This window comes from Crocodylus siamensis, chromosome 15, assembly GCF_052110815.1.
Source record: "Crocodylus siamensis isolate JL-2025a chromosome 15, ASM5211081v1, whole genome shotgun sequence".
In the NCBI taxonomy this organism is placed as follows: domain Eukaryota; kingdom Metazoa; phylum Chordata; order Crocodylia; family Crocodylidae; genus Crocodylus; species Crocodylus siamensis.
The window spans coordinates 40,459,708-40,487,347 of NC_143409.1; the positions used below are offsets into that span (position 1 = coordinate 40,459,708).

At 41.3% G+C, this 27,640-nt stretch overlaps 1 protein-coding gene across 6 annotated transcripts in view; it reads left to right on the forward strand.

The window, feature by feature from the left end:
• CSNK1G1 (casein kinase 1 gamma 1) overlaps nucleotides 1-27,640 on the forward strand; it is a 171,075-nt gene that overhangs the window by 59,857 nt on the left and 83,578 nt on the right. For 4 of the 6 annotated variants that reach the window (XM_090029370.1, XM_090029372.1, XM_090029374.1 and 1 more), the window contains 2 exons: nucleotides 5,451-5,491; nucleotides 14,671-14,740. The exons of 1 other annotated variant lie outside the window; for it this stretch is intronic. In XM_090029370.1, the coding sequence (XP_089885496.1) occupies nucleotides 5,451-5,491; nucleotides 14,671-14,740 (111 nt within the window). The remainder of the gene's footprint in view (nucleotides 1-5,450; nucleotides 5,492-14,670; nucleotides 14,741-27,640) is intronic. One more of the 6 variants, XM_090029376.1, reaches the window with a different exon arrangement.

Below are 27,640 nucleotides of genomic sequence, written 5' to 3' on the forward strand. Positions count from 1 at the left end.
TACTTGGGTTTCATCTCCTTGGAACTGCTTTCATCTCCATGCAGTACCGCCCACAAAGGTCCCTACATAGAACCTTTGTATCTTATATTTATATATAGTATTTATATCTGGGTGTGTTAGACTGTTTAATGATTTTTCTTCTCAACATCCCTGAAGTGTGGAGCATATACACAATCTGAGGGGTGTGAAAAGTCTGCTGTGTATAGGAAAACTGTGAGTTGGAGCAGAATGAAGTTGTTGGGATTTGTCTTTTTTCCAGTTTTCTAGCTATTGACCCTGTTTGGAATAGCAACAGCGACACCAACGAAAACATTAAATGGTGCTCTGATTCTGTTCAGGAATGCTTTGGAGAACAGCAGGGACACTGGATTGTTAGATTTGAGTAGACATTACTGCATTTGGCCACATTTGGAAGTTCATGAGCAGAAGGGCAAAAAACTTACAATAATCTCTCACACGACCTAATTAGTTGAAGTTTATTATTCAGGGAACAGTAGCAGTCCCTGTATTTTGGTTACTGACACCTGTGCAGGCATGTGGTTAATGCACCTAATGAGGTGGTGATATGAGTGCATTAATTGTGTCTTTAATACCATACAAGGGAAGCAGCTGACAAGACTGTGAATGCTTTCCATATACCAAAAAGCACCCCGGTTAGAGGCTGTTGAGAAGTAAGCACACGAACACCATGGATACTGAAACTGTGACAAAAACCTGGACTTAAAAAAATTAACTAACTCACCCTAAAAATAAACCTAGCAGCCAGAATTAAATGCAATTGAGCACAATATAGCAATTCTTATTTTGAATCATTCATAGATGAAGAGCACAAATAGATTGAACAACAGAAAAATTAGGGTGAGCCTAATTTTAATCCTCTCATTTTGAGAAGCTAGTTAATTTCAGGCCAGAGATCAGGTTTGTTTTCTGGCAGGGGGCCGAATGACCCCCCCTGACCACTGCCCTGGAAAACTTAACTGGAGGGGATAAATTTTTCACAAGTTGCAGAAAGAAGTGTGGAGACTTTTAATAAAAATGAAGGTGATATCACATCAGTCTGCTTGGGAAGAATCCTCTTTGGATTCTCCAGATAAGACACGATGCATCTTTTGCAGTCTGCAGTGTTGTCTAGTGATAGCTGAGTTAGCTTGGTTGCTGAATGCATGGGCTCGTGCACCCTGCTTTTCAGGCTGGTTTTGTATCCTGCACTGAGCTCTGTAATGCCACCTGAAGAAAATTTCTGGTACCCAAGGTATCTCAATTACTTCTGTACAGCACTACAGTCTCTAGTGCAGCTGTAACCACAATTAACAGTTGAACTAGTAACAGTTGGATGCTCAGGTGCTATGAATTGCTCTGAAGTTGTACTGTGTACTGCATAAAACAATAAAAATACAGTAACTGCTTCAAGGACTTGAGACTTGTGAGTTTTCAAAAGCAGTATTGGTTGAAGAATGTGGTGTGATTTACAGAATTATAGAGAAGTAGAGCTGGAAGGGACCTCCAGAGGTCATCTAGTCCAACCCCCCTGCTCCCTGAGATAGGATCATCCCTATCCAAACCATCCTATACAATTATAATTTCAGTTATAAATGGAATCTTTTATGTAGAGCACCATTAAGTGCAATTTCTCATACTTGTAACTTGTTTTTTCTCTATTATAGTTGGCTATAAGTATCTGTAGAAGGTGCTGCAGCTCTAAGCAACCTTTTGACATGTTGGACTTGCATGTTAATTTTTTTTAACAGATTATGCGAGTCTGTCTCTTTCCATTGGGCCTTGAGCTTCTGGATTGCTAGACACATCTGAAAATCCTAGGTGTATAGTATAATATAAATAAGATACTGATAGTAATTTTGTTTTCTGGGTTTATAGTGACCTTGTTTTTCCATTTCTAGGTCTCCCCAAAACAGCTTTAAGGAAGTTTTATATATTTGTAATGAAAACTTCTTTTGGGATGCCCAAAATGTAGTGATCTATTATGGGAATAAAAATGTGCACATTTTAAAATCTGTATACTGTAATTGGTGGCAAACTCCTAGTTTTAGCCTTTGCATTTCATACCTATGTGGCACTGCTTGGATTGATTGATTGATTGATTTAACACGTGCCATGAAAAGCAGCTAGACCTCAGTGTGATTACCTAAAACTGTGGCCCTTAACTTTCAGGTCCCGCAGACCTGTCCTGTGGACAGGGTCAGTCTGCAGGCTAGATCCAGTGCAGGGGGGTCAGTCTGCAGATGCAATCTGGCATGCTGGCCTAGTTTGGCCCTGCGTGCTAGATTTAGACACAGCAGGTCTGTGTGCTGCCTACTGTTTCATCTGATGTGTGGGATCATGTAATCTGGCTTCATGAGTTCAGAAATTGGGCTGTGGGGGAGTGGTGGCCACTTCAATTGCTATGGCTTCCAAAGCTATTCCAGTTGCTGTGGGGAGTCCTGTGGGCCAGATGACAGGGCCCTGTGGGGTGGAGGTGGTGAACACCACTGAGCAAAGAGATTACATTCGAGCACAAAAAGTATCGTACTCTTGTAGCACTGGCATGTTAGCACCTTGTCGTCTTTGCTATCTCTCATAAAAATCATTACGGTCCTGGATGTATTCTTCTGAAGTTTCTGTACAAGGCATTTTTGACTGAATCCCCAGTCTGCAATACAGTGTTCTAAATCTCCTTGGCATACAGTTTTGCCTACTTAAAGTGTTCAGTAGAAATGCAGGATTGTTCTCCCACTCAGTCAGAATGTTTAAAGTACCCAGCCCAAATTTATGTTAATACAAGGTGAAGAGCAGAGACCAGGCTGTATAACCTGCAGTGGAAAGGAATTTGAATCTACACTAATTTGTTTATCCAAATGAAGGGAGGGAAAGGGGACAAGGTTGGTACTTTTATTAGATGTTCTTTTTATTATTTGGGCTTGGTGGGGTGTTTGCATGGAACCTAACATTCAGAAACCTTATGTATGTAAATCCAGTACTGTCTAACTATAACATGGGTTGAAGTTTGGCAGAGTTGAACAGGCAGCTCAACAGATGCATACGTGTGCCTTTATTAGGCTTAAGTTCTGATTTGGGTTAGAGTCGCTGAATGTTATTGGTATGTCTCTTGAGAATTAAGGGATTTGGCATCGATGTCCAAGGCTGTGTGAATTACTAGAATGGGTATAATTCAGCGATTGCAACCAGGATGTCGGGTCACCCAGGGGTGCTGCTTTTAAAGGGTACTCTGAGGTGTGAAGAGATAAGAAGATAAACTAAGTAGATAAGATCAGGCTCAGGCTTGTCCCTGCATGGAGGATCCTGTCCCCACTGCAGGATCTCTATGGTAGGCAAGGAAGTAAGCACTGAAATTAGTTTTTGAAATTGGATGCCACTCAGTTCACAGAAGTTATGGATGGGCTCCTCCCATCCAGTGAGGGGTGCCTCAGTTCAAAAAGGTTGAGAACCACTGGTATAGTATTTCAAGTATTTCCTTTAGCAATCAAGGGTCATTAGTGGAAGATACAGGTGCAAATGTTCAGAACTTCAGCCCAAATACAGTTTCCGGAATCCATACCAAAGCACTTAGTGACCAGTTTTTCTCACTTATTTATCAATATTAATATTGATTTTCCTTTTTTTTAAAAGGAGACCAAGCTTATGCTTTCTTTTTTTTTTTTTAAGTTTAATTTCTTTGAACACGGTGCTTGTTTTGTGCAGCATTTCACATGACTAAGTTTGTGGCCGGGTACGTTAATGGGAAATGAGCTTAGTATTTGGTTTGTTCTGCAGCCACAAATCAAGTACTGCAGCTGAAGAAGTGAGTCTAGAGGTAAAGCAGTTAAAAACTACCATGCAATAGCTTTTTTAAAAGCTTTGTGTTACCTTAAAATAATTCTGTTGCTGGGTTTGAAGGTTTGTGAACCTGGTGCTTGTGTTAGAGGAAGTGTTCCAAATCCACACAAACAGTATTTCCTATTCTCAAACTGTCTGTTCCTTCACAGCTATCAATAAACAATGTAGCTAGTTACTTTGCTAGGTTGAGACTTCCAGCTCTGTCCATCTTTGTAATTAAGATCCATCTTTGTAATTTGGAAAATGCTTGAGCATTGCAAATTACTTGTGACATGTTACCTAGGCATGCTTTGCTGAAGCTTTTAAAATAGCAGCATTTTAACGTAGTGGTGTATTTGACACCTCTCATTGCCACATCAGCTTGGGCAGCTAGGCTGCTGCACTTTTTTGTCAAGTTGGCTTTAAAATTGTGTTCTTAACTAGAACATGCAAATAACCTCCGATGAACAGGATTTTAGGGATTGAAAGTGCCTATTTTGTATCTTTCTCTGTTGAATCTGCGGACTCTTCCCATTTTCTCTTCCCTTAAAGCATGCATGCCCAGGAAGAAATATGGAGATGGGGTGACCAGCATTCCCTACCTAATATCCACTTTAGGGTTGTCCAAGTACCTAGAAATTTCAGCTGACACTCAGCATGCCACTAGTGATGCAACTGGTCATTCTTTAGACTCTGAATACATTATTTATTCCAGAAACTGCAAAGTGAATGCTTAACAAGTCCAGGAGAAGTTAGAATTTTAGAAACTTTTTTTTTCCATTGCGGGACATTTTTGTTAACAAGTTTCAGTTACTTGAGCATGTTGCTTCTTTCTTGTCCTCAAGAAAACTGGCATATTCTTGTTTGAAGTCCCAACACTTTTTAGCTTTCTGCAGTGGCACATTCTTATCTTGTAGTAAATAATAATTCAGGCAATATGTTATATGAATATTTTGCCACTGAGTTTTGCTGATCTCTTATGCCAAGGGTAGTGTTTGTGCTGTTGTACAGGACATAGCTTTGTTCAAACAATGTGCTCATGTGTTGGCAGAGTTCAAAAGGTAGCATGCTCATCAACAGTGAAGCTGTCAGGGTTTTTTTTATATGGTAGCAGGTAGAGATATCTCCCCTAGATCTTGGCTTTCAAGTGGTAGAGCAACAACTGTGAGTGGTTCTTAGCTTACAGGAAACATTTTATGCTGAAACCACAATTAAGAAATTACTCCAGCACCTTATTAGCTTAGTCTCTTCTACTGCAAACAAATTTGCAGCATATCAGCTAGTCACCTAATCAGTTTTTTTTTTGACCATGGTTCATATGACAAACCATAGCACGTCCAGGAAATATCTCTGAATATCAACTCTTTTCAGAGCATTCGTGCTTGTATCCATCCATGCGCTGAAATCTTTGGTACCTTTACTGTTAATACGATGTTTGTATATTAGCTTGGTGAATTGTATTTAATATGTATTAAACAAGCTTGCTTTGAGTCTGCCCATTGTAACCTCAAAATTGCTGTTTGCCTTCAATGTCGAATAATGACTGTTATCATGCTTGACCTCTTAAATTAGAAATCGTCTGTCATAAATGCAGTACTTCAAGTTTTTTTTTTCTCTCTTTTTTCCCCCCCCCCCCACAGGAAAAAATCTCTATACCAATGAATACGTAGCGATCAAACTGGTGAGTAGAACCTTGACTTTATTATTTTTAAAATGGCTCTTGACAGTTGCAAATGTTAAATGCAGAAGGCAGCTTTCTTACACCCTACGCTTAACTTAAACTGCAGTATTGCTGAACAGAGGCAAGATCATCATGGGTTAGGGAAATGCATTATGAAGTGAGAACAAAATATCTCGGACTAGATGCTTAAAGCATGCTTAAAAGTGAAGTTGTGGTATATAGGCAAGATAGTAGGTGTCTTTCACCTGCCTTTACATCACAATGTGGACTGAACTGGGAGCAGATACCAGTGAATGCAAACTTGAGGCTACTGCTTAAGCATTCCAGCGATGCTATAGGTGTGGCTGATTGCCCATGTCCATGATTGCATTTCTTCACTGAACTTGCAAAGAATTCTTCTGTTCTGTGTTGCCAAGATTACCAGTTATTTGGCAGTCTTTTGCACGTGGGTTGGAAAGTAGAAATTAAGCTGTGCAGTGGTCTACATTCATCTGTAAGTGGTGGTGGAAAAAGCTTATCTTAAAATTGGCCTCTCTTGAGGAAAGGTGAAGCCAGAACACTGGTATATAATACTTTATCAAATGCCATGAGCTCTTGCTGGCTTGACCTTGCCTGCCTTCTGTCTCTTCAGAGAGCTGGGTAGTTTCCTTTCAGTTTATTTTGGGTGCTCTGAATCAAGGGCCTCAGTAACTAGTATAGACTAGCATTTTATTCCAAGACGCCCTAGAAAGAATGTCCAAATGTATGAAGACTGACTCTGGTTGCCTGCTGTGAAGAATTTTTTTACAAAGATCATTTGAAAACTTTGAATTCTAGCCTTTTGAGTGGTATGCAGTAGACTTTTTTTTTTAATTGAGGTGAGCAGTAAGTTGCATAATGGATATCCTTCACATGTCCAATATTATGGTCTTCTGGATACCGTTCTCAAATCGTGCATGATGCCTGTAATGTGGAAAGCATATACAGAAAGTTCTCACTTCTCCCACAAGAAATACAGTGACTTGTCACTGAGGGAGGTAAAAGCTTTGGAGGAAGCTAGCTGCCAGTTGAAATGAAGCTATCCCTCTTGCTCGGGTGCTCTTGAGAACTCAGATGGGTAATGTGGTCAACTTTTGTTTAGGAAATGTAACTCACCATTAAAAAGAAGTTTTAACCATGGCTCTTAAAACTTAAGTCATTAGGCAAGTTGCCTAATTTATGTCCTATTTTCTCACCAGTAAAATAACTTTGGTAATCTTGTGGCAGTTTTGTGATATTTAATGCTTATAAGAAGTCTTGTGATACTTGCCCATTATACTTTGTCCAAGTGGTCACATTTTCTTCTGGTGTTCTTATGAATCTTTTCTAGTTTGAGAATTGAAACTTTCAGGCAGGCTTTAAGGCAAAACTTGATAGTGGGCAACACTTTTTCCCCCCCCCCCCCCCGTTTACTCACTTTTGGCAAGATGTTATACAGGCTAGAGGGGGTGAAAGGGACACTGTCCCAGGTGATGTTCTTGCTGATCCTTCCAGTCAAGAGTAAAGGCCTAGCTAGGAGCAGATGCATCCTGTAGATGTAACATGTAGCTGCGTAGGTGGTGTCACCAGCAGGGCTTTGGCTTCTTCAACCATGAGTTTGTGTTCCACAAAGATGGACTGCTGGGAAGAAATGGGGTTCATCTGATGAAGAGGGGGAATTGGGAAGAAATGTCTTTTTGTATGGGCTTGCTAACTTAGCAAAGAGGGCTTAAACTAGGTTCATTGGAAGGTGGAAACAAAAGCCCAGAGGTAAGTAAAGAGCCTGGAAACCCGGATAAAAAATAGTAAGAGGAAACAATAATGGAAGCTTTAGCAATGTTCTTGGGGAAAAGATAGGACAATCGGGTACCTGAAATGTTTTTACACTAAGATGAAAAGTATGGGGAACAAACAGGAACAATTGGAGTTCCTCATACAGGCACAGATTTATGATATAATTGGGATTATGATGACTTGGATCATTCACATGACTGGAGTATTGTCTTGGGTGAGTATAGCTTGTTCAGGTAGGATAGAGTCGATCTGATAGACAGGGAAACAAAGGAAGAGATGTAGCCCTATATATAAAGGCCATGTACATGTGTTCATAGGTGCAGTACAAAGTGGAAGTCGGCATGTTGAAAGCCTGAGTAAAGGTGAGAGGGGAGAACAGCAGGAAAGATGTCACGGTGGGAGTCTGTTGCAGGCCACCAAACTAGGAGGAGGGAGGAGGTGGACCTGGCCTTCTTTAAACAACTGACAGAAGCTTCCACATCACAGGACCTGATTCTCATGAGGGACTTCAATTATTGGCCCATCTTCTGGGAGGGAAAGTCAACAATGCACAAGAAGTCCAGCAAATTTCTGGAGTGTTTTGGGATTAATTTTTTGATACAGATGGTAGAAAGGCCAACTGGGGTGGGGGGCAGGGAAGAAGATGGGGTGAGAGAGCTCTTGACTTACTTTCTACTTTCACATTCTCAACCAATTCTTCCATGTTGGTGAGTAGTAACTTGTGACAGTGACAATGCAGGGATAAATCCAGGATCCAAGGGGAAGAAGAAAGGAGAACAACCAAAGGAGGACACTGGATTTGAGGAAAATAGTTTTTAACAAACTCAGGGAACTGGTGGGTAGGATCCCTTGGGAGGCAAATCTGAAGGGAAAAGGCATCCAGCTGACTGTAGTTTAAGAAAGTCCTCTCTTAAGAGCTCAGGAGCAAGCTATCCCAGTGCAACAGAAGAATGGGAAGAACAACAGGAGGCCATCCTGGCTACACAGGAAGCTCTTCAAGGAATTGAAATTCAAAAAAGGAATCCCATCTCAAGTGGAAACTTGGTCATAATATTAGGAAAGAGTGTAAGAATATTCATGGGCATGCAGGAAGAAAATTTAGGAAGGCACAATTTGAGATGCAGCTGGCAAGGGACATAAGATCAGTCTTTATTATCTTTTACAAATATATCAAAATTAAGGGGAAGACCAGAGAAACCATGAGTCCCTTATGGAATACAGAAGTCAGTCTAGTTATGGATGATGTAGAGTAGGTTGAAGTATTTAACGCCTTTTCTGGTTTTCACAAATAGTGATAGCTACCAGATGACAAGTGCAGTTGTCAGCAAAGATGGGGATATAGACAAATAGCTTAGAGTAATGGCAGATCAGGTTAAGCAATGCTTAGAAAAGCTAGGTGAAGGAATTGGCTGAGGTAGTTTCAGACCATTGGCTATCCCCTTTGATAACTTGCAGAGGTCAGGTGAGGTCCCAGATGACTAGAAAAGGACAAATATAGTGCCCATCTTTAAGAAAGGGAAGAAGGAAGATCCAGGAACCTAGAGACCAGCCAGCCTGACCTCTATACATGAAAAGATCATGGAATATGTTCTCAAGGAATTAATTGTGAAGCACCTAGAGGAGACCAAAGTGATCAGGAGAAGTCAGCATGGATTCACTAAGAGCAAGTCTTGCCTGACTAACCTGATTTCTTTTTATGATACAGTGACAGGCTCTGTGGGTGGGGAAGAGAAGTGGGTGTGATTTATACCTTGGCTGTAGTAAGGCTTTTGACACTCAACATTCCTATTAACAAGCAAAGGAAATGCAGATGAAACTGCTGTAAGGTGAATGCATAAATGGTTGCGTAGTCTTGTTCAATGAAAAGCCATCAATGACTCGGTGTCTAGTCAGAAGGAGGTATCAAATGGTGTTCCCCAGGGCTCTGTCTTGGGTCTAGTATTGTTTACTATCTTCATTTAATGATTTGGATAATGGGATTGAGTGCAAACTTAGCAAATATGTGGACAACATGAAGTTGGGAGCACTTGCAGATACTCCAGAGGGTAGGGCTAGGATCCAGAATGACCTGAATAGGTTGGAGAAATGATCCACAATTAGTCAGATCAGATTCAATAATGACCAAGTGCACTTGAGATGGAATAATTCAGTGTACCGATATAGACTGGGAATGACTTGCCAGGCTGCAGCACTGCAGAGGAAAGACCTGGGGGTTACAGTAGACCATAAGCTGAATGTAAGCCAACAATGTCGTCTTGTTGCAAAAATAAAGCCAACAGTATATGGGGTTGTATTATCAGGAATGTCACTTGCACATCAAGGGAAGTAATTGTTTTGCATTTTTCAGCACTGTTGAAGCCTCATCTGGAGTGCTGTGTCCAGTTTTGGGCCCCTCATTTCAACGAGGATGTGGACGGTCTTGTAGAGAGTTGAGTGGAGATCAACAAAAATTATTTAGGGCCTAGGAGGCAAGATTTCTGAAGAAAGCCTGGCTTGAAGTGCTAGGATTACTTAGTTTGGAGAAGAGAAGGTGATGGGGGAGGGTTTGATAAGTCTTTAAATGCTTGAAGGGTGATTTATTACAGAGAGGATGGAGATGAACTTTTCTCTGTGGCTGTAAGGGACAGGATTAGGAGCAATGGCCACAAGCTACAGAAGGAGAAATGTAAGTTGGAGATTCGGAGAACTTTGTGTGGGTGGGCAAGCATTGGAACAGGCTGCCTAGAGGAGTTACAGAGTCTTGGAGGTTTTCAACAGCAGGTTAAACTCTGGGCTGGGATGATCCTGCCTTGAGTACGGGGCTGGGCGAGATGACCTTATGAGGTCCCTTCCAGCTCTAGTTTCCTATGATCCTAGGTGCAATCTTGTTCTGGACCCATTTGATCTCTGTAGAACCATTATTGCATCTTTTTGTAATATGCTCTATCTTAGCCTTAAAACAAGGTCACAAAAAATCGGAGCACAACTACTTTTGTATTACGGAGCCCCTTAGTGTTTTCCTGGAATGCTGTGTAATCTGTAAGGAGTAGTTAGCAAGTTTTTTCCTCCCAAATAAGGTAAATAAAAAGCTGCTAAAAGTTATGGCTGGAGACTCTCTCTTCTGCCCTTCTCTCTCTGCTCCCTATTAGAATGTGAAGCTGAGTGACCCTATACTGAGAAAATTGAGGCAGCTATAGTCAAGTTTAACCAGCATGTTCTTTAGACAGAAGCAGTTAGCAATGGGGAGTTTGTAGTCGTATAGAAATCTTCTTACATGAAGCTTCTTAATTTCTTTCATTTTGAGAGATGATCCCATTGGAAGAAACGAGGAGCTAATTTAATGCTGTATTAACATCAAAACCATGCCTCGTTATATGCTAAGTTCTATTAACTTTCAATCTCAAAATGGCTTAGATAAGTGTGGGATGTCCCTATGAAACCCTTCTAATATCTGCATAGATATAGCTGCGTGTTAGCCTTCCTTTTGGTTTCTTGGTCTCATTTTTCAGTGTTTCAACCTTTATTTTATCAGTTCTTTCCCGTATTTCAGGATGAAATTTGAAGAGCTGATATTTCAAACAACTTGGTCATGTATTGCAATGGCAGCTAACCTTTTTGACAAGTATGCCACAAATTAGTCTTGCCGCCTTTCCAAGTGCCACTAATTCCTTTCCTTTGTACAATCTGCTGTTCCATGCCTTATCTGTTGCTGCACTGCCTGTCCCCCTCCCCAACTTGCCCTAGGCCATATGCAGATTTTTGTACCACTTACATAAAAATGTGCCATAGTTTGGCCACCTCTTACTTATTATACTGGATCTACTCTTCCAATTATGGGACTGTCAACAACATTGACATATGCCCATTTCAATTGTCCATGAGTTTTATACTCAAACACTTTAATTCAGGTATTTAAATAGTAGTTTCTTTCATATCTCTGCCAATGTTAACTGAACTTAGAAAGGTTTTTCTTCCTTTGTTTAAAAAAAAAGAAGAGGGAATTGGACTCTCAAATTTGAAACCTGGTTTCTGAAATTTGCAGGTTGTGCAAAAATGCGTTTGACTGTCCCATGCAATTAATGTGATGGAGCATAGATGCCAAATGTGTTTTAAAGGTACGGTCCTTTCATTGCACGCCTGACTCAAGTACACAGTGTTTTGATTTTTTTTTTTTTTAAGAACTGGTTTGAGTGGCTTACTGAAGATTATGTAATTAGCTAGCAGAATTAGGTTTAGATCTTGGAGTACGGATCATAATTACTATAAAGATTCAGTTGGTGAACTAATTTGCTGGAATACATAAGAAATAAGCTCTTGGACTGTAGGATAAAGTGAAATCCAGTTGTTTAGTGCTTTTTCCTTGCTAACCTGGGTTTATAAAAAAACAGTAATATAATTTGTTCAATTCCTGGACAGAATCAAGGAATACACATGGGCCTTCTAGACCAAGTTATCACAAGTTGTCTTATCATTTATACTAATTGAGGCCTATGAATAGGTTTCTTTAATTATCTGTAGCAGTGCCTTACCTGACCTTAAATCCCAGAAGTCTTGTTCCATCCTTGTAAATAACATTAAGGTTGGTATTGAAATGAAATAGTTATGAACAGCATCTTCTTCTGAGGGTGACTGCTCTGAGAAAATGGTCTTTCAGTGATGTGGGGGAGGGAGGGAAGAACAAGCTTTGTGTCCTGCCTGTTTTTGGGATCATCCTTTGAACTTTAAGTCTATCATCTTGCAAGACAGAGTTGCCTATTTAGTTCTTTGAGCTGGAGACAGGTAGCAATAAATATTATCCTTCCAGTTCCTTACCAGGAGATGCAAGCATTTCTTTTAAATTTGACTTCTGGTTAGTTTTTGGATTCATGGTGTTATAGCTTTAATTAAATCAAGGAAGGTCAGAATTTTGTTCTGTGGCATTCACTGATCTAACTGCAGGCTTATCTCCATGAGTGAGGGAGGTGAAAAATCCAAGGTTAGCGACAGATGTTTTGCCACACTTTACTCTGCCAGTGGGATATGTCTTGCCTTGTTAGTCTTCTTACAAATATTCTAGGCCGCAATTTCTGGGCAGTATCTCTAGACGGTAATGTTTTAAGTGACTCTGATTTAGCAATTTTGTTACCCCTGGTGAAGATTGGAATTACTGGTATTGGACATAGCTATAGCTTCAGTTGAAATAATTAGGCAATAAAAGGTGTCAAACAGATTCACTTTTCAAGGTAGTCTTAATAACTTTGTTTTATTTCCTTTAAAGAGGCGGAGGAGGAGAGAGCACACATGTGGTGGTTGGAGTTTTATGTAAAGGATGGTGATTGCTATATGTGCTTCTCTGGTTGAATGATGTTCTTGTATAGTAAATAGCAACAACTCGGGGATTTCAAATATAGCGGCAAGATTTACCAGCAGCTCTCAGAACCTTCTCTAGAGGATGGGCATTTATTGTGGTCAAGCTAGAATTGGCTACCGCAATGCTGGCAAACGGACAGAAGACAACTTTAAAGTCCCAACTTACGTGGCTCGTGCCAAAGTACAATAGTGGCCTGCATGTGTACTGGCTGCCTTGCCTTACTTTGCCCAAAGGGTTAATGTATTGGGTATTTGGGTCTTCACTGACTGAGCAGTACACACAAAACAGGAGAATCAAGTCCACCTGCCATGGGGCTGTCCCTGTTTTTCTCCACTTCTAGACCTTTTTTGTAGTTGTGAGTTTTATTCTTTTTTTTTTTAATCTCTTTGATATTTTTTTTCTGCTAGTCAACAGAAACCCTGAAGGTAGGGGAGAGCATCACCTCCCTCGGAAGCCTGTTCCAGATTCTGGCAACTCTTACTGTAAAGAAGTTCTTCCTGGTGATGTCTAACCTAAATCTCCAGTCTGTTACTTTGTGGCTGTTGTTCCTAGTTGCTCCAAGGGGTGCCCTGGTGAACAGAGCATCTCCTATTCCTTGCTGCTCCCCTCCCCACAATAAATTTGCAGGTGACCACAAGATCACCTCTTAGCCTTCTCTTGCAGAGGCTGAAGAGATCCAGGGCCTCAATCTCTCCTCATAGGGCTTTGCCTGCATGGCCCTAATCATACGAGTGAAGTGTGGGTATATATGGGGGTAGGGAGGGGTAATGGGGTACCTTATGGATTTCTGGAACTTTTGAAAGATGCTAGATAGCGGCAGTAAAAGAACATAACTTTCACTTAAATGAAGCTTGTTTCGCATTTAGATTAAGTTCCCACTACTTTTGAAGTTGAATTTCAGTAGTGGGATCAGGTAGGTCTTAATTAATTGGATTAGATTCTTTGTCATGTTGTTAACAACTTTTAAAATTGTATGACTATAAACATGTTTTTCCGAATTTCTGTGTATATGTAACCTCCTTCAGTTATGCCCGCAAATGGTCAAACTTACCTCCTACTTTGAGGGTCTTGGAACCGTAACATTCTTGGTCACAAGTATGATGCATCAGTCGCCTACTTGCCTCCTTTTAATATGAAAGTGTCAATATTGGGTATGAGCAATAGGTCAAGTTAATGTACTCCCAGTTGAATCACATGAGAAATCTAATTAAAAACAAAAGCTTGAATAAGTCTCACATACCTCTTTTTTTCCAGAAGCCTACATACATAGTTAATATTTGAATCTTTTAGATATAGACAGCATGCATAGACAAAAAGCTACACCTTAAAGATGGTTGAAATGGCTGGGAAGTTGCATCATATACAGGTGAAGTACCCCCCCCCCCCAACCCAACAAGATAAAGATGGATGGATATTTTTATTTATTCATTTAGACTTATAGCAGAAGATTCTAGTCTGAGGCTGGCATGCTTCACAGTTGTTGTGTATCCTTGTTCAGAGCAAGACAGTAGCTTTATACAATTAAGGATACTGATTGAAAGCAACAAAGTGACTGAAAATGCTCCAAAAACTTAAGGCGGTGACCGTCAAAGATGCTTTGGCCTATCAACGATCCGGTGGCTACTGCTTATGAACCTGTAACTTAGTTCCTTTTAGATTTCTCTTCTTCCAGGAATGTATTTATGAGGTCATGGTAGTTCTTCAGGGAATAAGTACTGTTCAGCAAAGTTTCTATTCTAAATATGCATTAACAAGAATTATTTTTAATGAGAGAGCTTTTCCTCATTGCAGATTTTTTTTTTTTTTAAATAAACTGTCTAGAATAGCTGTTTCAGAGCATCAATCAATGCTCTTACAGCAGTTTCTATTTTTCTCTTCTCTGTTCAGTTAGGTGACAACTAATGGCCTGTTCCTTTGCTGAGATTTTCTTACTGTACATAGCTTAACTGCAGTATTTATTTGGGTGTTAACACAAATGCTGGAAAGTTTCAAGCTAAACCAATTATGTGGAAAATTGTGCATTATTGAAGAGTGACTCTTATTTCTTCACTCTTTGCAGGAACCCATAAAATCCCGTGCCCCACAGCTCCATTTAGAGTACAGGTTTTATAAACAACTTGGCAGTGCAGGTAAGTGAGCTCTGCTCATACAGAAAGTGGGTTATTTATAAGGTAAATATTACTGTAAAACAGTAATCTCTTATTGTTTATGGCACAAGTCATGTTTGAGAACTTTGTATGTTGGGTGATTAAATAAAAGCCTACCAAAAACAACTTTGTAGATTATATTTAACCAGAATAGTATTTTAGCAGAGTGATATCAATCCTCCTTTGGGCATTAAGATGTTAAACTTGCAATCTGAAGTCTTTGACCATTTGATAGTAGGCAAATTTGATTCGTATTGCTAAGGGCCTAGGTATATAGGTATTGATTGCATTCATAGTACTTAACTGACCTACATTTTTTTTTAAGCAATCTACCTAGTATATAGACTTCTAACAGGCTAACAAAGGTTACAACTTTTGCAGTCAATCTATACCAGAGATGTCTAAAATCCTGCTTTTTTAAGATGTTAAGGAATTACTGTTAAGTCCTGGAAACGGATGGATCCATATTGCTATAAGTGATTAGGGATGTTTCTTTGGGCCAGATTGAGATGGGGAACTGGGATAGAACTAGTTCTGGAAGGCAACTGTAGAGAAGCAGCCAAAGGTAGGGAGGAAGCTTTAAGTCAAATGTCATTCTTTGCATTATTGTGGGGCCAGATCCCAACAACAATAGTCTTATCTTGATGTCTGCGTTGTGCTGATGATTACAGTAACAGGACACTGGTTTTACAAGTATATACCACTTGTAAATATTTCTGATTTTTACAAGAAAGTTTAGGACAATTTTCAGTGATAGTCCAGTAACCTCAGGGTTTTTGCACTAAACTTAATGACTGTTTGGATAACCTCATTGATTTAAAATACCTTTTTCTGATAAATGTATTAGAAAATAATTCTATTTAAGATCTTAATACACCATACAAAAAAAAAAGGGGAGGCACAATTTTAATCATGAGACAAGCACAACAGAATTGTCTGGGGAACACCATTCAATGAGTCCCATGTTTTCCATAGTAAATCTTAAGGCACGCTAGTGTCTGTGAAACTCCCCCTCTGAACCAACCATTTTGAAGACACCCATTATGTTGTCTGGGTCATATCAATAAAAACCCTGGGGTACCTGCAGTTAAACTGACAAAATAGTTCTTCAGCTAGCATGGCAGTTTCATTCAGGGATCTAGCATGAGAATTTTAAGGAGCATAACTTGCATTTCTCCATGGGCATTGATTTAATATTGCTTGACAATCTTTGCTAGTGTGGACAAGGCCTTGTCCTACCTTTTTGATAAGAAGCACCCATGGTTGACCTAAAATATCCTTTATGGCAAAAAGGGATGACCTACTCCTAAAGCTTGTTCTCGATTGCAAAATTAAGCATTGCCATTGGGAGGTAAAATTGAAGGTCTTTGTTTTTTTTTTCTGTTTTGTTGTTTTTCCTATCATGAGTCTTGCATATGTGCTCAACCTCAGTGTTTCCCTTGGTGGGAATTGTCCCTGATTTGTAGCATTAAAACTTAAGTATACACATTCCATGGCAGTTTTTTTAAAGCATATCCTAAAGTCTTTTGAAAAGATGAACCCAAATATATGTTAAATATGCAGAAAAGTACAATGATGATGATTTCTGCCAGCAGTTGGAACAGATTCATTTTGATAGAGGCCTGTATAATTCAGGGGGAACAAACACTTGTGTAAGCAGCAAGAAAAAAGACCTACCTGCATCTCAGATGTCAGACTGCAGAAGAATAGCTATTGTAAGTGTAGCTGAACATCTCAAGGCCACTTCTTAAATTTAATTGCTAATGAGAGAAGGTTAGAACAGCAACAGGTGGAGGAAGGTGTGTATGAAAGGAAGAAATAATCAAAATTGCAGGTGTCACAGGATTCTTTGCCATCCTTTCTGTGGTGAATGTGGTCAGGTAATCAGTTAGCTTTTGTGGTTGCTGCAGTAAAGAAAGTCTGCCTTCTGGTATAACAGCAGATGGAAACATATTAAAAATGTAATTACTTTTAAAAAGTAATACTGCAAAATGTAGCTGTTCAGAATGACTTGTGGGAGAGGAGGTCTTTTAAAAATATTTTACTACTGTTTTGTATGAAGTAGATGGAATCAATAGAATATTGATCATACATATCATATTCTATATCTAATCATAGAAGTTAGTGTTTTGAAGGCACCCATTATGTTGTCTGGGTCATATCCTTATGAATGCAGGGTCACATGTCCCAAGTAAGTGGAATTTCATCCCTTGGAGACCTGGATCAAAACTAATGCACTTGTCAGGATTTTTTCTTTAGTACTACAAATATTCATTAATATCAATAAATGACCCCCTCCTGCTAGAAGGGCCAATTGGCTAAGCTGCCCTACATTTCCAAGCATCCTTGGTTCAAACCATGCTGCTTTTTTGGCCTTCCTAAAATGAATGTAGAGCAGCAGCCTTAAGTTGAATTAGAGAGACTATAATTTCTGACTAGATAGTCTAGTCTAGTGACTCTCAACAAGGGTTTTATGAGGGTGCTGCTTTAAACTTGCATGGTTACATGTGCAAATACATAAATGTGATTCATGAGAAACCCAGAGATTTCAAATAGGAATCTAGTGTGTCAAAAGTGTGCTCACTGACTAATCTTTCTGAGGTCTTTGCAGCAGAAGAATTGCTCTGTTATTTTTCTGTAGTCAAGGAATAAGTGAATGTTTAAGAGCTGGTGTTTTCCAAGGGGTGCCACAAGTCTAATGAGGCTGAGGTGTACACTGTTCTAGTCCCTTAATTGCTGATTTGGTTGTAATTCTGACTTCTTTCATGTGGCTTTAAGAGCAAAAGCTATCATCACTGTTTTAATTTTAAATTCCTCAATCAGACCAGTGCCTTGCTGGAAAGGAAACTCCGGGATACGACCCTCAAACTTGTATCTGGGGTAGGATGTTATCATGTGCTCAATGCTTTTGGTCAGGGTTTCCACAGTCGCAGCCAGGCAAAGTTTTTAGGCGCAACTTGTATATCAGTTGGCCCACCAGCACGTCCAGGGTGTATCCTATTACAGGTTGTCCACATACTCCATGGAAGGTTGAAGCCTGATTGTTACATTGCTGGGCTGGAGACCAAGTTTTTTGGGAAAGTGTATTCTGCCTAAGCTTTCCTCCAAGATTCTTCAGTGTTGTGGTTTACACGATGTTCAGTACACGTCCAAAAAGTTTTTTTGTGAAATCATGTGACAAGTTGGGAGATCTCAAAGGTCTCTGGGTGGGAAGGTCTGGATTACTATTGATACCTATTATTTTTCTGTATGGTGCTATATCTCATCCAATAGAGAGAGCAGTAATGTTTGAAAGTACTGGTAGCCACTGCACTGGAGTTGATATCAGAGTCCAAGAGAGAGTCCTTATTACTGAGAAAAGTTGTGTGTCAATGAGTTTGGTATGTCTACTTGAGGCCCAGACAGCTGCACAGTATTTGGCTGTTGAGAAGACCAGGGCTATGGCAGAAGTGTGGAGGATGGTGGCTTTTGCAGCCCAGCTTGTGCTGGTGAGCTTCTAGATGATATTCACTTGTGCCTTTGTTTTCATGGCAGTCTTTCAGAAGTGATGATGGTAGGTTAGGGAGCAATCAAGGATCACCCCAAAATAAGTCACCCACCAAAACGGTGACCAAACACCTTTAACTGGTCTTCCGGTCAATGGAGCAAAACTCAAAATCGAAGTAATTGTGACAAACACACCAGTAGTTTATTGGCAACAAAGTGGCCAGTCCAAAATGACTTTGGCCACCTTCTGTTGCTTTTTTAAATCGGAGGTATTTCTCATTTGCTGTTGCCTCTTGTGCCCCATTCTTCCTCCATTGCTACCTCTCGAGCTTTTGTCCTTTGGTTTGTAAGTTGTTTTGTTACCAGACTAATTCCTTGTCCACATTTCTAACATGCTAAACATTTAACTTTTATCATTACTGGGGTTCACAGCTTGTGAGTTCTTTTGAATTTCACCTTGCATTGCTGCTGTCAGCCCAAAAGGCAAGATTCAGAATGGATAATGCTGTTCCCATGATAGAAACCTAAGATATTTTTTGTGCTTTTACAGTACCACTAAGCATACATCTTCAGAATCCAGTGCTCTCTGCCTCCTTGTCTTAGTAGCCATGTTCACACACCTGTATGCATCTCCTGGTGAGATCCTCCCTGTGTTTGTTTAAAGCTCCTTTGAGTTCTGTTTGGTACACATTTAAATCTTTAAGCAATTGAGACCCATTGGGTACATCATCATGAGACGGAACGTGCGTTTCCCTGGGGACAAGTATCAGTGACATGTCTTGTGCTGCTGCTGCTTGTCACAGGGGTACACACCCATGCCATGCACACTCTGGCGTGTGGCACATTGCCCTGGGTAGGATAGGGAGGTTGGGGTCTGCAACTGTGCTGGCCCCAGCAGCTTTATCTGAGGTCTTGGGGGCCTCTGGCAGCTACATCTGTGGTGCTTCTGCAGCCAGGATCCTAGCTGACAGCAGGAGTGTGGCTCTGGCCAGCCAAGCTCCAGTTTTGGACAGCACATGCTGGTGCCATGTGTCCTACCCCGTTTTTTTTTTTTTAGGTGTGGGTTTTTTTGACCCTGGGATCTCTTGGGGTTAATCCCTGCACTGCAAAGTAGCAGTGTGGGGAAAGCCTGCATGTGTGGCATGTGGTGCCACAGATGGATCTGCGGTGCTGCATACTGTACTTCTATGCCAGTTTGTGGATCTTTTCAGTTTCATAGTTAGTAGGGTCAGAAGGGACCTGAGCAGATCATCAAGTCTGATCCCCTGCCATGGCAGGAAAGAGTACTGGATGGTTGTGTGCACCACAAAAACATCCACAATGTGAGTTTTTTTATGTACAGCACTTGGCTACTCCTGGCCTCGGCAATCATTTGTGGCAGAGAGAAGCACAGGATAAATGCCTATTCTAAATAACACCATTCCCTTGCATAGGTTTAATTTACTGCCCTTCGGTTCCCACAAAATTTCCATCACCCCTGTACCCTGAGAATAAAATCAGAGCACCTGACTTACCTTCCCCTGGGAACTGGGATTCTCTCCTTCTCTGGGAGAGGCCAGAGCAGGCCATACAGCCTGCCCCCTTTCACAGCATGCCCTGCGGTAGAGACCTATAATTCCTAGCAGCCCAGGACATCTGATTCCCAGTGTTTCTCCAGTGATGAGGAACGTATGCAATTCAGTGGGGAATCTTAGTAAGAAGACTGCATCTAAACAGGACAGTGTCCATCCTTGTAAAAGCCAAAGTTGCCATCATTACCTATTACAGATGGCTATAAAATGACTACTTTTTTGGAGAGAGGTAGTTAACCCTGTTAGTCTGAAGTCAGACGGAAGGCAGCATAGATTAAATATCTCTGAAATATATCTAAAATACATCTCTGATTTAGTTAGTCTATAAGGTGCAGACCTACCCTGCCTTCTACTAATTTGGATGAATCCTCCAGGGAGGAATTCCTTTTTAGGTTTTCTTTTTAATATGGAGCTTGGCCCCAAGACGGGTAGATGTACTCTCCTACCTTTCCCAAAATTCTGTTTTTGTTTGGCCAAAGTCTTGAGTATTTGTTTCTCTAGCTTTGGGCACCTTCTAAATAACTGAGCATGGAGGTTATTTCTCGGAAGGTGCATTTTCTTTTTCACCATGTTCTTTTTTCCTAAGGCTCGCTTGTCCTGTCCCAGTGACTTTTCTGTCTGGGATCCTCACCTCCCAAGGCCACTGCAAGAACTGACCAGAGTGTCTGGAAGACGGCATTTAGCTGAGCAGAAGGCAGTGCCTGAAGGTGGAAAGAGCATCTGTCAGGCTCCTTGCTTGATTTAAGTGCTGATTTTGACAGTTGAAAGCCTTGAGTCCTAGGGAAGTGCTGCTAATGTTTGCTCTAAGACCCAATAATAAGAATACTGTAGTACCTTCAAAAAACCCCATAATAATGGAAAGTTTATTAAAAATGCTGGCTTTCACCCTACCCTTGCTGGGGATCAGTAGTCTGTTTTTATATCTCTGGTCAGCAACATTTCTGAGGTGATAATCAGCAATTATCAGGATGTGACCTCTGATTAATTAGATCATCAGGACATGACTTCATGATTTAAAGCTGATGTCAGGAGTTTTACTTGTACTCTAAGTTTGCTGTCCAAAAGGCTAGGTTCATTTTGAATCCAGAGCTTGTCAGATATTTTTGACTTTCCTGAATTATTGTTTGGGGTCGTGTTGTGGCAGTATGTGTTTGATGCAACTTCACTTTGGAAGAGGGGTTTTTTTTTGTTTTTTTTTTCCCCCTCCAGACCTTCAGGGCTAGGGTTTTTAAAACCCTAAATAGTAAATTAAGTCTCAAATCTCAGTAGTATGGGGTATTTTCTGTCTTTATGCTGAAAAGATTCTGAACTCCAGATTTAATGTGTTCACAAAAAGTAGGTCAAGCCTAGCCACATCACTGAAGGAGAGTTTAGAATGAAAGTGGTTTATAGAAGCAAACATTTTAAGGGGACTTCCCTCATGTTAGTTAGAGAATTAATAAAAGCTTTGTGAAATGCTAGACTGGCCCTCCAGTCGAGCTGTCATAGCTGATTTTTATAATCACTCCAACATATGGCAGAGCATAGTGGTCAAAAGGATCTTCTGTACAAGTTTCATTGACTCAAGTCCATTGTGAAAAGCATTGAAGTCTGCACTCGTGTTTCTGCTGCTATTCAGGGAGGTGTGAAGTATTGAGTGGCAAATGTGATACTTGGGAGCTTTAACTTAACACTGGCTTTAGGTTTTGCTACTGTTCTCACATATGGCACTAATATTTTGATGGTATGCAGGGCACAGATAAAGCCCTTCAGGGGGTCTGTGTGTATTCCTGCCTGAGGATTATGGCTTCCCTAGTGCTGAGCCATACATTTGGCTTAAAATCAGTGTCTGAGGACATTGCACAGATGACATCTGTACCCTGCTCTGCTTTAAGGAATGAACCCTTAACTCTCTTGGTTCCCTTGCCGCCATCATAAACTAATATGACTCTCTTTCACCTCCTTGGGCTACTTCTTTCAGCCTTACAATATCTTGCATGTAGTTCAGCATTTAGTGTCATACTAGCATACTTTAGGTGGCATAATCCTTATGACCCATCAAATCCTTAACCCCCTGGGACTTTGTTTGCCTTTTTCTGGCAGCCACTTTTGATCCATTCTTGTTTCATAGCCTTTTCCTTCAAGCTTGGGTTGAGTCCTTAAGCTGTGCAGAAAATGCTAGGTTACAAGGTCATACCTTTTGGCTGTTGTATTGAAACCTGCTCTCCGGGATTGGGTTAACGTGTTGATACTGGAGGGTCATTTGGAAGCTGCTACTAGGGTGTTTTTTGTCTAGAACTGCATTACTGCTTTGCTCAGTGTCATATGTAGAGCCATTTAACTGCTAAAAAAAAGTTTTACAACTGTGTTCTTTTCCCTGCTGGTTAAGCCCTCATTTGAGTTCCTCCCTAGGTAACCCACCACTTCTCCTGTATTCAGCTGAGGGGCAGAGTTTGAATGCATTTTCCAGCATCTCTCATATCTTTCAGCATCATTTGGTCATCTAGTGAACTAGAGCAGCTCTATTCTGTGGTATGCCAAGGTCACTGCAGTTGAGCCAAATATCTGTTGGGGATTCTTCCAGGGCATTTTCCTAGATATGCCTGCTGAAACACCTAAATCCTATTTGTGATGTTACTAATTTAGGCTTTTCTCACACCTAAGTAATTCCTAACTCCTACTCTTTCTCTTTGGGTAGACCAGGGCTGTCCAACTTGCAGCCTGTGGGTGTGCAAGGGGTTAATTTGTGGCCTGCAAGCTTCACCCAGGTGCCACCCCCGCCACTGCTGTAGCTGGTGCTGCCATTGGGGTCCTTGGGCTCCTGGTTTCTACTTCCTTCCCCGTGCCCCCAGGGGCATGGTGATTAGGCCCAGGGAGCCTGTGGCTTGGATGGGGGGGCAGGGCCCAACTGTGATGCAGTTTTGGGTGGGGGGTACCCACGTGGCTCAGTGCAGTCGGGGATGCTGGCAGTGCAGCATTCATCCCCTGTGTGCTCTGAAGTTATGCATCCCTGAGGCAGAGAATACTCCTAGAGCTTTGGGAAAGTAGGAATTCATCCAGAAATCACTCTAGCATCTTTATCTGGGACAAGAGTTTGATCAGCAAAGAACACGAATCCTAGCCATTAGTGAGGGCATTCTTTAAGCTCTTGTGGCATCTGCATGACTGCAGGGGCCGTGTGGTCAGGCTCCAACCTGGGGCTGTCTCTCAGCCTGGCTTTCACCTTCTTATCTTGCTATGTTGTATGTACATGCAGCAAGGGTGGCTAGTTAAGTCTAAGGATTCTGGAGTTTGTTGGTTTTGTCTGTAGTGAGATTTTTTTTTTAAAGCTGCTCCTTTGCCACTGGGACTCTTTCTAATTTCTTTGATACTGTACAAGGAAGGAAGTTCCCAGTCTTCTGTTTGAGAAGTAGACTGTGTCAAAAAAAACTATTTGGGGACGTGGTGCTCAACCCTTGGGTCCCGGGAGCCAGGCCATAGGCCAGATTAGTTCTGCATGTCCATATCCAGATTGCACGACTCCTGTTTGGCTCAGCCGGGGGCCCTGCACCACCTCCACTTGGCTCTGCCTGCTGAAATCGGGGCCCTGCATGCTAGAGGTACAGTGCAGGGCCACGGCCTGTGGGCTTCCCCGCAGACCCGTTGAGGAGCATTGTATGTTGAATGATAAGGCACCAGGGTTCAGATCTGGCCTGTGGCCTGGGGGCTTCAGCACACCTGATTAAATTAAAACATAGAGAAACTTCATTATTTTCTCTTTCCCTCTCTCCAATTCTCACTCATCTTGGTGCTTTTCAGCGAGCTATTCTTGAGTATTTAGTCAGCTTGTGCAGTAGTGCATCTGTTTTAAGGAAATGTTACTCCCTTTTAGTGGTTGTACTCTACCTAATTCACAACATACTAATCACCTTGTACACCAAAGTCCTCATACTGCATTCGTTTATACAAATGTAAGTTTGATAAATCTGGCTCAGAATTTCTGTAGCACAAATTCACTTGTAAATACAACCTAGGTAATTCAGAGCAAGTTTCCTCACCTCTTTCCCTATGCACCATATAATGATGCACTGAATTTAAATGGTCACATACTAGAAGTACAGTAGGATGATTATTTAAAGAGTTGTGGCAGAGTTAAGATAGGATTTAGATTTTTAAGGTTGGAAGAAGCCATTATGATAATCCAGTCTGACTTCATAACCTAGGCTATAAAACTTCTTGTGGAGATTCCTGCATTAAGCCTATACCTTTTAGCTATAGGATATCTTCCAAAAGACACCCATTCTCGATTTAGGCTCCAAGGGATGGAGTCCAGTGGGTAACTGCCTCCGCAAGAAAAAAAAAATCACCTAATGTATGGTCTGAGTTTTATTTAGCTGAAATTTCTAGCCACTGGATCTTATGCCTTTATCTACTAAATTAGAGATCCCTCTACTGCCAGAAATCTTTTTCATAATCTACAAGTTATGTACACAAAAAATGTTGCTCTTGTACTTTATATTGTATTTACTTGAATAGCGTTCACATTTTGTTTCCCAAAAATTAATCTTCCAGGATTAGGGGGCATACCTTAAACAGGGAAAGTGACTTTATGCTCAGAATAGAAGCATCCTACTTTGATTCCCTCTCCAAGTTTAAAGCCAGCTGCTCAGCGGCAGCCGTGGCATATCTGTTCAGGCAGCTGAGAGAGTTGGTTAACTTGAATGACTCATTGCTCTGCACTCCACAGGTGTTTATGATGATGTCTTCTATTTAATTGGCTTGATGTTACACTAATCAAGATAGTCTGTCTTCTGAAAATGTTTCTGTCTCTTAGCTACTCCTGGTTTCCCTTCACCTGTTTGACAGCCCTACAGCTGTTTTGTAACTCTTATAAACATGCATAGATCCAGGCCTGGAGACCGGTATTCAGCAGCAGCTACAGTTTCAGCTTCTCACTAAGCAGGAAAGGGCGGTTGAGTGATCTGAATATTAGGTTTTGTCCCTGCTCTGTGCAGCTGTAACTCACGGGTTGGGGTATTCTTCATTCTGCTTTCCCAAAAACAAGATGTGTACCTTATTTGAGGACCTGTGAGAAGAAGAGTATTTAGCTTCTCCAACTCCAAGTTTACTTTGTTTAACCTACCTAATAAATTTTGTGCTGATCATGGTTTCCATTAAGAGAAAGAAATGGCATAGAAATCTTACTAGTTGACTGCCCTCTCTGATCTAGACTGAGCTGTTGGTGCAGCAGGCTTAAGGCAGGGGGTCAGGGGGTCATCTTTGAGCACAACTTCGTGCATTTCCAAATTATACACATGTAGTCGAACCACTTTTTCATTTAAATTTGGGGAGATAATGTAAAACAATTGTTTAATGATTTTGAGGGCTTGCAGTAAGTTTATTAAATTTGCTAGAAGTTGCATGCTATAAAATTTGTCTTCCTTTGCACTGAACACCTTTCCTCCCTCAGGTCATTTACCATATTTACTCAGATAAAAAATGAGTTTTTTCTCCTGATCAGCATGGAGGTAAAAGGCCCTCATCTTAGATTTGCATACAAGGAAACCTCACTAAATACATTGTTTATCTTTGAACCACTGCTAAAAGCAGCATGTGCTCAGTAAGGGGAACCACCTCTGAAGTTGATTAAATGTAGTCAACACTGAGCGTGACTATAAAATACACTGCCAATATTGGGAAGGGAATCTTTGTTTAGTGTGTGGCCCTTAAAAAAACCAAAAATGACAACAACAACAAAAAAGCAGTTGGTTCTCTAGGTGGGAATGAGCACTGGGTCTGGAGGTACTGCAATATCAAGCCAGAGCAAGCTCTGCCACCCTCCCCTGGTGCCAAAAAAGTCAGTGGTGACACATAGAGGGTGCACATGCACCTCCTGACAGTGCTGGTTCACCCCCTGTTAGCCAGCATTCCTGTGTGGTGGGGGGAGCAGGTGAGAGTGCTGGTGCCCCCCCCCCCCCCCCGAGAGGGCCAGCCGGGGAGTGGGGGCACCAGGAGAAGTGGTTCCCCTGTGGCTGATCCTGCTGACCTGGAAGTGCCAGTGGTGCACCACTGCCAGTTTGCAGGTTGGCAGGATCAGCCACAGGGGAACCTCTGCTACCCCTTTGCCTGTGGGATTGGCTGCAAGAGGGGCACCCCCTTGGTCGCTGACTGTCCAGTCGGGGGGGGCAAGTGCCCCCCAACTCAGGAGATACCAGTTGCCCATGAAAAATGATGATCCCCCCCCCCCCACAAAAAAAGAATTATTTGTATGCATGTGTACATATACGTGTGTATGTACATGTATAAACAAACTACCACTACCAACCTGTCTTTTGACCATTGTGGTTCACTTGACAGTCCAAAGCGCACTTTTTTAAAATAAATTTTGTCTTTGGCCAAATTAGCCAAATTGGTTCCTAATTCTGTCAGTTGAGTAGAGCTCAATTGTTCAAGTCTGTGTGGTGCTACCGTTGTCAAGTATCCTCCCTTCCAGACTCTTCAGCAAAAACATACTTTTTCTTTTTTTAAATGTATTTCATATTTCTTGTCAGATAATCCAAAATGGTTCGGTGCTACAAACAGTGAGCATCCTCCATCCCAGATCCATCATCCAGGGACTTCAGATAGGATTCCTGCCAAAGGGTTTAAGAATATGTGTAGACCCAAAGCCAGAGGTCTTGGGGTTTGGATGCCCCCAGATGCTACAGGCAAGCATCCTCCATCCCAGACTGTTTAGTTTGGGACTTTAGATACCCTCTACACTTGATCTTAGCCCTGAAGAGGCTGAGAAAAGGCCAAAATGCACTTTTAAAAAAAAATTAATATATTTTGTGTTCCAGGTCAAATCGGGCAAATCTGTTCCAAATCATATTGATTGAGCAGAACTCAATCATTCCAAAACCATGGTTTGAGCAGGCAGAACTCAATCATTTTAAATGCTATGTATGGTGCTACAAGTGGCAAGCATCCTCCATCTCAGACCTCTCATCCTGGGATTCAGATACTCCCAAATCCATTGGCAGGCATCCTACATGCAGGCCCAAGCCTGGAGATCTGGGGATTTGGATGTCCACAGAAACCTACAGGCAAGCATCCTCCATCCCAGACTCAAGTCCAGGTTCAGATATGTCCTACACTACACTTGAATTAACGCTACAACATTTTTTTTTTTGCAAAAATATTTCTTTTTACACACACAAACTTAAATATATATTTAACATTTATGTATATAGAAATAAAATTAATGTGGACTAAAATCAAGCAGAGAGTGCATACGTATGCACTTCCAGCACTCTCTGCCAGGTGGACCCTGTGGTTCACTTGGCAGCTCAAAGCACTCTAAAAGCCTATTGCACAGTTTGTACTAAAGAAGTTTATGTGGTAGTACCCATTGAGGGCAATCCCCCCTCAGCATCTTCTCTTGTTAAAGTCAGGGTGAGCCACTACACTGCATACATTTTGACTTCTTCCGCACTCCCATAGCTTAGCTGTACCTTTCTTTCCCATTTCCAATGATTTCTGTTGCTACGCCAGCTTTAAATGTTTGGCAAACATCAACAAATGGGGCCCCAGACAATTTGCTCAGAATCCCTCTGTTGGCCACTCGCAGCCTGTTGCATGCGATTAGTTTGGTCCTGCCCTCCATGAGGTAAAGCTGGACCAGGTTGCTCTGTGCTTCATCTGCATATAAGTTTTTGGAGGATTCCGGGACTTATGACAAGAATACCCAGTTCCAGTCATGGGGGGAGGTAATTAGCACATGGATCCTTTGTGGGGGTTCTCTGGAGTACACACACATACTGAGCAGTACTGATCTGTGGGATCACCATGGCCTGAAATGCTGGTGACTGTGTGTAAATATCCATTT